At 42.3% G+C, this 10,880-nt stretch overlaps 1 protein-coding gene across 2 annotated transcripts; it reads right to left on the reverse strand.

The window, feature by feature from the left end:
• Window positions 1-825: 825 nt before the first annotated feature.
• On the reverse strand, window positions 826-10,520 carry LOC133970121 (von Willebrand factor A domain-containing protein 7-like). Of its 2 annotated transcripts, XM_062406955.1 has the most exons (16): window positions 10,500-10,520; window positions 9,155-9,342; window positions 8,771-9,043; window positions 8,567-8,657; window positions 8,194-8,325; window positions 7,109-7,295; window positions 6,849-7,018; window positions 6,157-6,269; window positions 5,937-6,053; window positions 3,444-3,662; window positions 3,222-3,354; window positions 2,975-3,124; window positions 2,592-2,684; window positions 2,206-2,489; window positions 1,823-2,116; window positions 826-1,741 (listed from the first exon to the last, which is right to left on the reverse strand). In XM_062406955.1, the coding sequence occupies exons 2-16, from the start codon at window positions 9,329-9,331 to the stop codon at window positions 1,325-1,327; spliced, it is 2,850 nt and encodes a 949-aa protein (XP_062262939.1). In that variant the 5' UTR covers window positions 9,332-9,342; window positions 10,500-10,520; the 3' UTR covers window positions 826-1,324. The 2 variants fall into 2 exon arrangements, with proteins under 2 accessions (XP_062262939.1, XP_062262938.1); XM_062406954.1 differs by lacking the exon at window positions 10,500-10,520 and having other exon boundaries at window positions 9,155-9,410.
• Window positions 10,521-10,880: the final 360 nt, after the last annotated feature.

The raw sequence follows: 10,880 nt of genomic DNA on the forward strand, positions 1-10,880 counted from the left end.
TCTCTTAATACTGAAGCCCCTTTTCCATTGGTCAAAATGGTTTCAATCGAGATTCCCCCCAGGGTCAAATTACTCTGCAGAGGACACGGGTCTAGATCAACACTAGCTCCGATCGGCAGTGATGCTTTGGAGACATGTTGAGGTCCCCACATCAACAGAGAAGTGAAGAAGCTAATTGAACACAGAAATGGAGGGTGGGCACAATGCTGTGTCTTGTCATGTCTCCACAGGTTTTCTTCTACACCTTGTTGCAGTGACCATACTCATCACCAAGCCACCTGGACAGTTCACTCTCCCGTGAACACCATTACGAAACCTGCAGGGTTGTGTGTATGTGTATTGTCTCTGAAATGAACTCTTTGCAATTAGATTAAAAATCCTCATGGGTTTGAAACATCACATCATATCAGATTCTTTCTTCTGTATGAGTCAGGGATGCTCATACTTCCTCCACTAGATGGCGCTCTAATGGTTTTGTATAGCTCAGGAAGGAATCACTTTGTTTTTTCTGCTGCTCCCAAGTGAAACAACCCAAAACGTCATGTTTTTATTCCCCCAATCTTTAATTTTTATATCACATTTTGGTGAAAGACATCAAATCGGATGTTTAATGTACCACCTTGCTCATCACTATGATTAAAGCTGATCCAAAAGTCCCCCCCCCCCCCCCCCCCCTTTTTTAACCTGTGTATAATGCCACTAAAAGCTTGACAGTATGGTCATGAATGTTTTCAATTCATTTTGTGATCCATGTTGTGGTTTTATATTCAATTTATCATTATAGATTTTTTATTATTTGTGAAATGAAAGAGTCTCAGACGTAGATAATCCATCAGATTTTATTTGTATAGCCCATATTCACAAATCACAATTTGTCTCATAGGGCTTTAACATAGTGTTACATCCTCTGTCCTTAACCCTCAACAAGAGCAAGGAATGTAGAAACATTTTCATTTAATCAACGGTAACAATCACAGCTTTAATATCAGTAATGCCCACATCATGAATGATGTATATATATGTCTTCATCATACCACATAGTGCAAACCCATTTAGGTTTTTTAAAGGAATTTCACAATGACATAAGTAGCCAGTAGTTGCCTACTTGTAACAAACAAAGCTTCAAACTCAAAGCTCCCAGGTTATTAAGCTAAACCCATTTAAATCAACAAGGGTAGACCAGCTATTAGACACACCTCTCAGTAGAAAACTGAGATCCTGAGTATATACTGAGAATAAACTGGCAAGTGATTTTCAAAACCCCAAAAGCATGTCTTAATATTTGATTCTTGAACCTGGATGTTCAGATTTAGCTGATCCCATTTCAGATGGTTAAGCTGAGCCCTAGAATTGCGATGCTGAGGCAAAGAAGAAGAGACTGAACAGCTTGTGTAGAGGCTGCTGTTGTTGGCTGTGCAGTGGTTGGAGTGGCGTTCACGGTTGGCGTCGTTGTCCGGACCGTGAAGGAGCAGGAGCCTACATTACCCACCTGATCCACAACTACTATCTCCACATCAGGTGAACAGCAAGACGCATTATAGGACACCAGCGTTGCATTACCAGCGAGCAGGCTGGTGTTACTGGTCCCGTTGCCTCCTCTGAAGCTGATGGTGTCGATGCCCGTCCCGTTCACCCCATCGGTCACCTCCACTGACAGCTCCCACATGGACGCGCTGCAGTCTGCAGAGCAGTTGGACTGCAGGCTGAGCAGCTGACAGCCTGGCTCAGTGAAATCAGTCACCTGCGGACAGAGAAGAGAACAGTAGATGAAGTCAAGTGATTTTACAACAAGGACGAAGGGCAAAATGATTTAGAGAGTTACCGGGATGAGGACAGTCAAACGCAGAACGACATAGTTGGTGTCCGTGCCTCCTGGAGCATTGACCTCGATGGTCAGGGTGACATCGGTGCCAGATGCAGTGCCAGCAGGGGCTGTGATGTTCACCGTGCCATTAGCCCTGCTTCCAGCGGTCAGGGGCAGAGTGGATGGGAACGATAGCGTAAAACCTTGGTCATTGGTAGCTTGGATGGTGAAGCTTCCTCCTAAGCCATTACTCATCACAGAGAAAGGAACAGAAAGAGGTACTCCTGGTTCCAAGACACCTTCTAAATCATCCTTCAAAAACAAACGAAAGGAACAACATTCAGTAACAGGTGAAACATCAGAACTGCAGTTCAGTTGTTAGCCCGATGTATTTTACGTACAGCAGAAACAGTCAAAGCAGAGGCACGGATGGAGTTGGATGACTGCCTTTGGAAGGATGTAGCTGCTCTGGAGGAAGTGGTGCTGCTCTCAGTGCTCTGGCCCTTCACAAGCACCACAAACTCACCCGATGGAATACTGTCGAACCGAGCTACGAATTTTCCTTTCCCCAGACTCTCCACGCTGCCGTTAACCTGCTCTGATGTTAACGAGACCACCAGAAACACTTCTGTCACTATGGCAGACACCCCCCCGGTGACCGTCACCCTCAGGCTGGCGTTGGCACCTTCAGGGTAAAAAAAAACAAAAAGAGGAGAAAATCCATTCAAGCAGGTAAGAAGTTGATTCAAATAATCTTTTAAGTATCACAAAGATCTGGTGCCTTTACCAGCTCTGGGGCGATTTTCAAGGACTTCAAAACCTCCCAATGGGCCCTCGGACACCTCCAAAAAGTCAGAGAGGAAGTCAATGGAACTCTCACCTGAAAAATATAAATGGTCAGAAAATGTGAAACCTTCCGTGACTTAATTCACTGTAACGTCACTTCTCTAAGGAAAATGGCTGAATGTGCAAAGTTTTTAAAATGAGGAGATATTTCCGCCTGAACCAAGCTGGCTGATATTGTCACAGCTTTAAACACATGAGTAGTTGACCGTTGATTTTATGGCTCAGTAGTTTGGCCGCACATCTTCCATGTTGAAGATCATAGGCTCACAATGCAATGTGAAGTACTCATTATGTGATTAAGCAACATAATCCCGGGGGCCGAACCTTTGACCTTCAGTGTGTAGGGATTTGTTGACACAAATTGTATTTCCCACAGTCCAGCTTGTGTTGTCAGCTCCAGAGTCTGGAAGTTTCCCACTGACTGGGATGAACTGATCAAAGGTCCCGTCAGGTTAGCGCTGCTCTGAGACACGCCTAGAGAAAACAATAAACGAATAACACTGGTGAACTAGTTAATAAATGGTTAATAAAAGCGCAGTAATCGCTTTAACCAGTAACAATGACAGATCACCTGAGGGACTGATGAGAGTAAAGGCGGCCGAGAGCCCAGTGATGAAGATGGTGAGGTTTTTTACCGACTCGTCCACTGTGAAAGTGAAATTGTCGGATTTTCCAGGACTCCTGGCCGCTTGCAGAAGGAGAACCTGGAAGATTAATTAAAACTGATGACACAATTTAATCTTGATCAATCATCTAAAAATGGCTCGTGCCAGTGTGAGTGTTTTGTTTGTACCTGAGCGGAGCTGGAGGACTCTGTAACGATGGTGGTGGCCGCGAGCAGCTGACTTTTTGTGGTCTGTATAGCCAAACCTCCCGAAGCCTGAGCCAGGTCCTCGTACACCTTGGAAGATGCTTTTGTTATCGCTCTGGGTTGTTGTTGTTGTTGATCGTTGGTATTATTACTCTCTCTTCGGCGACGAAACCCCAGACTGCCAGTTATCATGAAGTTCACCTTAAAAGAAAGTCGATAAATGGGACCATGAGAATTAAAAACATGGAATGTATTATCAGTCTGTAAGAAGATAAACGCTCATATTTGGCCAATTAAACAACAGTACTATATAACCTGGTTGTAACACAGCATAGAAGCCTTTACAAAGTTTTCCTGTTTTAAACGTCATGGCAATGACTAAGTGCTGGTAAGATTGAGCTTTGTGTTTTTGCGTTGGTATAACCAGGCAGGCTGGTCTCATCAAAATTTCGTAGGAAATGCTACTAAAAAGGAATGCACTAGAAGTTGTTTGAATTCCACGTAATCGTGAGTCAGGAGGCTGGGGACACGCGACCTATGCGCTTCTCTTGCTTCGTGAAAATAAAAAACATTCATCTAACCCTAACCCTGATATGAAAAGACATATGAACTCTGCACCACGGTGATTTAGCAGGTTGACAGCCGCAGGAAGAAGCTGTTCCTGAACCTGCTGGTCCGGGAACGGAGGACCCTGTAGCGGCTCCCAGAGGGGAGGAGGGCAAACAGTCTGTGGCTGGGGTGTGATAAATTGGGTTGTTAATGAACAAAGGTGTCTCATACTTGGACCAAAGTGAAACATATGATTGTGTAGAAAGCAAACATAAATATTTTGACCATATCTGGCCATTAAATACCTCTTAAAACAGATTTGACAGATTTGATCCAGCTTGGACCCCAATAGGGTCTGAGAAAGTACACCCCAGAGGGCCTGTGCTTGGAGCAAGATGAAATGTAGACTTTGTCGTAGAACAAAAGCAAAGACATCATCGTAAAGGTCTTGACCTTGGGAGTAACATTCTGTCAGTGGAAAAATTGTGGATGGTTCCTGCTCCTCAGGGATGACCTTTGAACCTTGCACCTGAGTCAGCTTTGATGGCTTACAGGATGGAAACTAAATATGCAACAGACATGGTATGAACTGTTTTGGAAAGGTCTTGAACTCCACTACCATAGCCTAATGCAAACCTATGGGGGGCGCCACTGAGTAGGGCCAAAACCTTATAAAAACTAGATTTGACAGCTTTCTTAGTAAGAAAAACTCAATCTGACTAAATACGTGTTTTTCTCAACCCAAAAAAACATAAAAAAGCAGGCAAGGTTCACGGTCGCAATAACACAAATACGTGCACAAGCAACCATTACAGAAAGTGCTGCAACTTTAAACACAAACTAGCAGCAAGCTAGCTTTAGCTCCCCACAAACAGCTGTTTTCTATTTAAACCTGCTGCTTCTACCGGAGCTACACAGGCACACAGAAGATAGCGTTAGCTCGCTGCTGCTACCCGTAAACAAACACCGACACGTCCACCAGAAGCCGCTGACATGGAGCCAGCAGCCCGAGGACATCGACCAGCGAGCCCGAGCTGAGGAGGGGGCTGTGGCTTGTAACTTACCCCGCTCCCCGGCTGGTTAGCGTCCCAGCTGGCTAGCTTCCCAGCTTCTAACCCCCGAGCTGAGGAGGGGGCTGTGGCCCGTAACTTACACCGGTCTCCTCCTCCGCCAGATCTCCGCCTCCGGGGGGGGGGGCTATGCCGTGTAAACTGACTGTGACCTCAATTCTGGTCGTAATCCCATTTTGCGCACTCTAGCGTATAGTTTCTTACATAGAGGAACCACAACATATCGCAAGAGTTGTTTTTTTCCAGAGTTTTGGGGAAGGCAGACATGCCAGACACCCAAATTAACGTTTAGAAGCACTACAAAAGTGGAATTTTCATAGTATGTCCCCTTTAATCAATATATTGGCTATCTTTTCCCTACCTTTGAAAGGTGGTGCCCCGAGGTAACTTGAATCAATTAAAGTTATGATTTAATATTCATATTTTTAGTATTCATATTTATATTCTATTTTGACAACCAAATTTATTGAATGTCGAAAGGCACACCATTTGATGGTATCACGTTCAATGCATTATTGCACAACACCACTAACTGTGAACTATTGAGTACTGTTCACACCTGGTCATGTTTCTCTGGTCAAGCTTTGCTGTGCTGTGAATTATTTAATTTACAGTAAACAGTGGAACTATCCAGTTTGACTATTTCCCATATTAAACTCAAGGACGAGAACCATAGAATTTTATTTAGAGTCCCTACACTCATTATGGCTGTTTTAGCATACCTCTGTAATTATGTCATTTATTTGATAATAGGCAGTTATTATTTTAAATTTCTAAGTAAATTCTCTGACGTAAATTTCCTGCAATATTAATTTCCCCGGCCTGTGCTTTTACTCGGACCAAGGACAATACTCACCACTGATTTGGTTCGTTCTACGAGTGTGAGCACTGCACCCAACAGGTAATCGTCTTTAGCAGATGCATCAGTGAAGAGGAAGATATCAGACGCTGGAGGAGCACCGGTTAAAGCCAGCTGTACAGAGGAGACAGGCAGCACCAACGTGTTTGTTTTAAACCGTTATCGTGGGATTTTGCGGTGTCAGATCTTGAAGTAGTCTCAAAGATTTCAACAGTACCCGAAGTCCTGAAAGACTCAATTCTGGAAAATCTCCTCCACCAGATGCAGTAAGCGAATTGATAGCTCTCTTGAAGGCCTCTGCATCTTGGGTCCTCATCAGGGGCCCAAAGTCTGGGTTTCAGGTAGAGACGAGAGGGGAGAAATTATTATATTTTTCATCTTTGTGAGTAATTTACGATTTTTGTTACCATTCTCACTTAAAAGCCAGATTTATACCACGGACATCATGAACTCTTGGTATCAGAAGCTCAAATGGTGCTATGAACTGTTAGTGCTGCTGTGATTCAGGTTCAAGGTCAAATAAACATTGATGTACCTTGACCAAACAATAAATCTGATTGGATGACAGCTAATGTTAGCAGTTGCCACAAGGGGGCAATCATAACATTGACCTTTTGGGGAGCTGTCATGTTATCAATGCTTTTGAATAGTCTATACTTAATATGGCCTACAACCCGGATCATGGCAGTACTATATTGTTATGTTGAGAGTATTTGAGCTTCCCGCCCTGAGTGTGACGGCAGAGGAGAATTGCAGCTGTGCGAAAATGATCTATCGTCGGAAAATGTCTTACAAGAAAGCGACAGATGAAGGTCAACTCTTTTCCGTTGTGACGGTTTATCAGACAAAAATAGTTAACTCTCTGTAGGAAAAATGACCCATGTACAGGATTAATCTTCAAGGTCCAACCTGGATCATTGAACGGTACGAGAATGTAGGCCGAGGGCTCGTCCTCTGTTCCCACTCTGCTGTTGATTATAGAGTTTGTGACGTTCCTCACTGCCTCGATGTCATCACCCATGCTTCCTGTGGTGTCTATGCAAAAACAAAGAGCTTTCCCTTTGTTGATTCCCATCAGCCTGAGGAACGAGTTTTCAAAAAGTTGAAATTAACTTTGCGATTCAGAATTTTAAGGTGCATACAGTAACTGAGTTAGATTGTTTTCTTACTGTAGGAATGTGGCGTCACCGGCAGCCCGGCGAATGTCCTCCAGCACCTGCCTGGTCGCAGCGATGGCCATGTTTGCTGCTTTAACGTGGAGATTTCCGTGTTCGGAATCAGTCTCGTCTTTGTTGATCCCACCCGTAGGATCAATGCTGCTTGTTCTGTCAAATCCACCTCCATGGCTGCATTTTCCTGTTTACCGTTAGAAACAGAATAAGAATGACATGCTCAGCTTGACCCATGCCTCTTCTATCTGTGACACCATTCCTACATAATCATGAGCGTTTATATGTAAATGCATTTCAGCTTAATTACCCTGGCTAAGGCGGTTATGTTTTGACATGTGTCTGTTTGTTGGTTGTTTAACATTTTTCCACGATTACACAAAAACTACTGAACTGATTTCTAACAAACCTGCTGGAGGGATGGGGCCCGAGAAGAACCCAATGTTGGAACGAATGCAGATATTTTAGGTCTAACTTAATTTAAAGGTGTTAGTGAACACCAGCGGATGTTAGGGACATAAAATGTCAAATGCTGTGTATTGCTGAGAAAGCCTGGCACTGCGGCTGTCTTGTATGCGATTATATAACTCCATCAATCTACAGAAATGTTTTCTCCCAGGGTCATATGAGGTTCCAGTAACCATTGAACTTCGACCACTGAAAAATTATCTGTTCATCTTTGAAATTGAGTGACAACTGGTCCAAATTTGAAGAAAGTCCCCAAAAGTGGAGATATCGTGTTCGTAAGGATGGGGCGGATGGACAACCCCAAAACATAATCCCCCTGGCCACTGGGTGTCGCCAGAGAGGAGGCATGAAAACCACAGCTTCCACAGGTTTATTATACTTGGATGTCCACATTTCATGAGAACATGATTCAACTAATTGTTAAATATGGGCCATATCTGTAAAGTGGACCACTTTAGGCTCACGTCTCATTTTGTTTCGGCCACTAGAAAGCCATTAGTGCCTCATTATTTCCTGAGGTGGCCCACATCCTTCTGCCATCTAGGAATCACAATCATAAAACTAGCATTGGATTTGGATCCTGTCAATGACCCAGTCAGGTACATGAAGACATTTACCATCAGGTTTGGAGAATCCTGGCAAAAATTCAAAATATCCTGTGGTGAGTATCTTCTCCCGCAGGATGTCCTCCAGAATGTTGTTCGTGCAGTCGTCTCCGTTGCAGCTGCGACAGGTTGCTCTGCTTTTGGCTGTAGATTGTATGAGATTCATTTTAGTTGCTGTTGAACACAATTAACACCAGAGCAGTGAAATGCAGTGGAGCATCAGACCACATTGAGCAAAGAGGAGTAAAAGTGCACGTAGACACACAAATCAGTGTAAAGGATAATATGCATACAGTTTTGAAATGTTTAACTAAAATAAAGTGCAAGAAAACAAGTCAGTGAAATTGTCACACACACACTGACATTATAGCTTCGATGTATTTACCTGCTGTTTTTCCGAGGCTTCCTGGTTTGATCAGCTTAGTGTTTGGAGCTGTTTCATCCATTTCCACCCAGTTGCTGTGACTGTAGAAATCCTTTAGATATAAAAAGGTAAGATACAGAAGTTATTTTCACCCAGATCCCCCAAAAATCTTTCTTGCAATCGAAGCACATTTTTACTTCATAAAGTACCTTGAATAGAAAGTACCTGTAAAGAATGCAGCAGTCTTCCCAGAGTTTTTCTCGCCGCTTCAAAATTCTGGAGCTTATTGTTTGCTTTGACAGCTGATAATCCGCTCGTGATGAGTTCCTTTCCCCTCGTGAATTCCTCGTTGTCGAAGTGATGAGGGGCGCTGTAGAAATACCGCTTGTCTATACCCACATTTTTGTCCTGGATATACTCGATGGTTTGACTGAAACTCTTGGAGGATTTTGACGCATCACAGGCAAGAGCAACAGACTCAGCAGTGTAAGGCAGTGTCTAAACACACACACGCAAACGCACACACACACACGCACACACAAACACACTTTTATTACCCTGTAAATTATTAATTTTTATTTGTTTAATTTAGCTTGATTCAACCCTTACAGGTAATGTGAACTTTTTGCCCTCAGCCAGAGCCGCATCACGGCAAACATCCAGCGTGGTTTCAAGGATGGCACGCTCAGTGATCTCCTGATGATTTAGAGAGATCCCATCAAAGATACCAAAACCATGAGCCCCAATCTGCAGGAGCACGAGACACAGCGCAGCAAACCAACCCATCACTGCAGCACCTGTGTGATAGACACGAGGGAGAGAGTACAAACTGAGTTTCAGGTCAAGTTCATTTGTATAGTTCCCAAACACAATATGCACTCCGTGGTACTCCCAAAAGCTGTTCAGCCAGAATGTATTTGGACTACACTTTGTAGATGTAAGTAGTGCTCAGGTGGACCTTTTGGCACGGATTACCATTATTATTAATGTACTTCCTCCTCCTAATGTCACAGTTTCTACAGTGACAGTCTCTTAACTTGATCTGTCGGTGAAAAATGATCCACCTATTCTTTAGAGCATTACATTTCTTTAAGGTAATCATTAAATCTGTTATGATTAAATCACTAGGACAACAACAACCACCAAACCTCCTAAACAAGTTTGCGTCCATTGTTCAGATTGACTTATTCACAGTGGTGAATTTTACTGAGGTTTTTGTTGGACTCAATTTAACAACTTTACTTAAACCTGACTTTGCATATTCACGCAAATGACACAAAAAATTTAACCAACAAGTACTTAAGGATGATGTTATAAGAAAGTTACCTGATGTTACATGATTTTCACACTTTTAACTAGAATAAATTTAGCAAAATGTAAGATACAAAAACACACAAATGTTCATATGCAGGGGATCAAACAAAGCAGAGAAAGTCGTTTTGGTGTGGCTGAGTTGTTACAGATAGTATATACAAAGATATATATATATATCTTTATATATACTGTAGCTCTGATTATTTAACACCGTCTCTTCTATTTCTGTGATCAGAATTAAAAGCTTGAGCTGATTGAATTACAGAGGGCTACCATTTACATACATACTGTGCTTTAACTATTTGACTGATGGTATTAATTGCAAAGATCTATGATAAATCAATTATGTTCTAATTAACTAGTTAAAGCATAGTATGTACATGAAAACTAGCCTTTGGTATTTGCACCTGCATAAGCATTTCATTCTGATATCACAAAAATCCAAGATTTGGGTAAAACAAACATAAGAACGCTAATGCAGTGAAAATAGGAGCTCGGTGCATATAATAATATTCAGAAAATCTAGGTTTTGGGTAGTACAAGACATTTTATTAAAAACTAAAAATGTGACTGATGTCACTTTATATATATATTTGTTTTAACATCACTAATATTCGTTTGATATATGAGTGTAACCTACCTTATGTCTCGAAGTCGTCTCAGAGACTTTATCTCTCATGGAACCGCTGACATTTATAAGAATTTACATCCAGGGTGGAGTCACTTGTTTGACCGGTTTTCTGTGTCGCACCATTCAGGTTGGATTCTCAACATACTTTCATTTATGGGAACTTGCGTTTGCACTTTATCACTTAATCAGTACGTTTAAACGTTAGAGAACCTTATGCTGCTGTACAAAAAAAATCTGTATGTTTACTTCTGCAACAAACTGTCTCTTGTACTGTTTGCACTTTATCACTTAAATCACTATGTTTACACTTTTAGAGAACCTTATGCTGCTGTACTTAAAAAATTCTGTATGTCCACTTCTGCAACAAACTGTCTCTTGTACTGTTTGCAC

This window comes from Platichthys flesus, chromosome 15 (assembly GCF_949316205.1).
Source record: "Platichthys flesus chromosome 15, fPlaFle2.1, whole genome shotgun sequence".
NCBI classification, from domain to species: domain Eukaryota; kingdom Metazoa; phylum Chordata; class Actinopteri; order Pleuronectiformes; family Pleuronectidae; genus Platichthys; species Platichthys flesus.

Bases quoted from the DNA above. Each gene is read 5' to 3' on its own strand.
- LOC133970121 (XM_062406955.1), bottom strand. From the start codon at position 9,331: ATGGGTTGGTTTGCTGCGCTGTGTCTCGTGCTCCTGCAGATTGGGGCT. The intron at 3,355-3,443 runs GTACAAACAAAA...TTAATCTTCCAG, and splicing joins AGTCCTCCAGCTCCGCTCAG to GTTCTCCTTCTGCAAGCGGC. The intron at 2,490-2,591 runs GTAAAGGCACCA...TTTACCCTGAAG, and splicing joins TGAAAATCGCCCCAGAGCTG to GTGCCAACGCCAGCCTGAGG.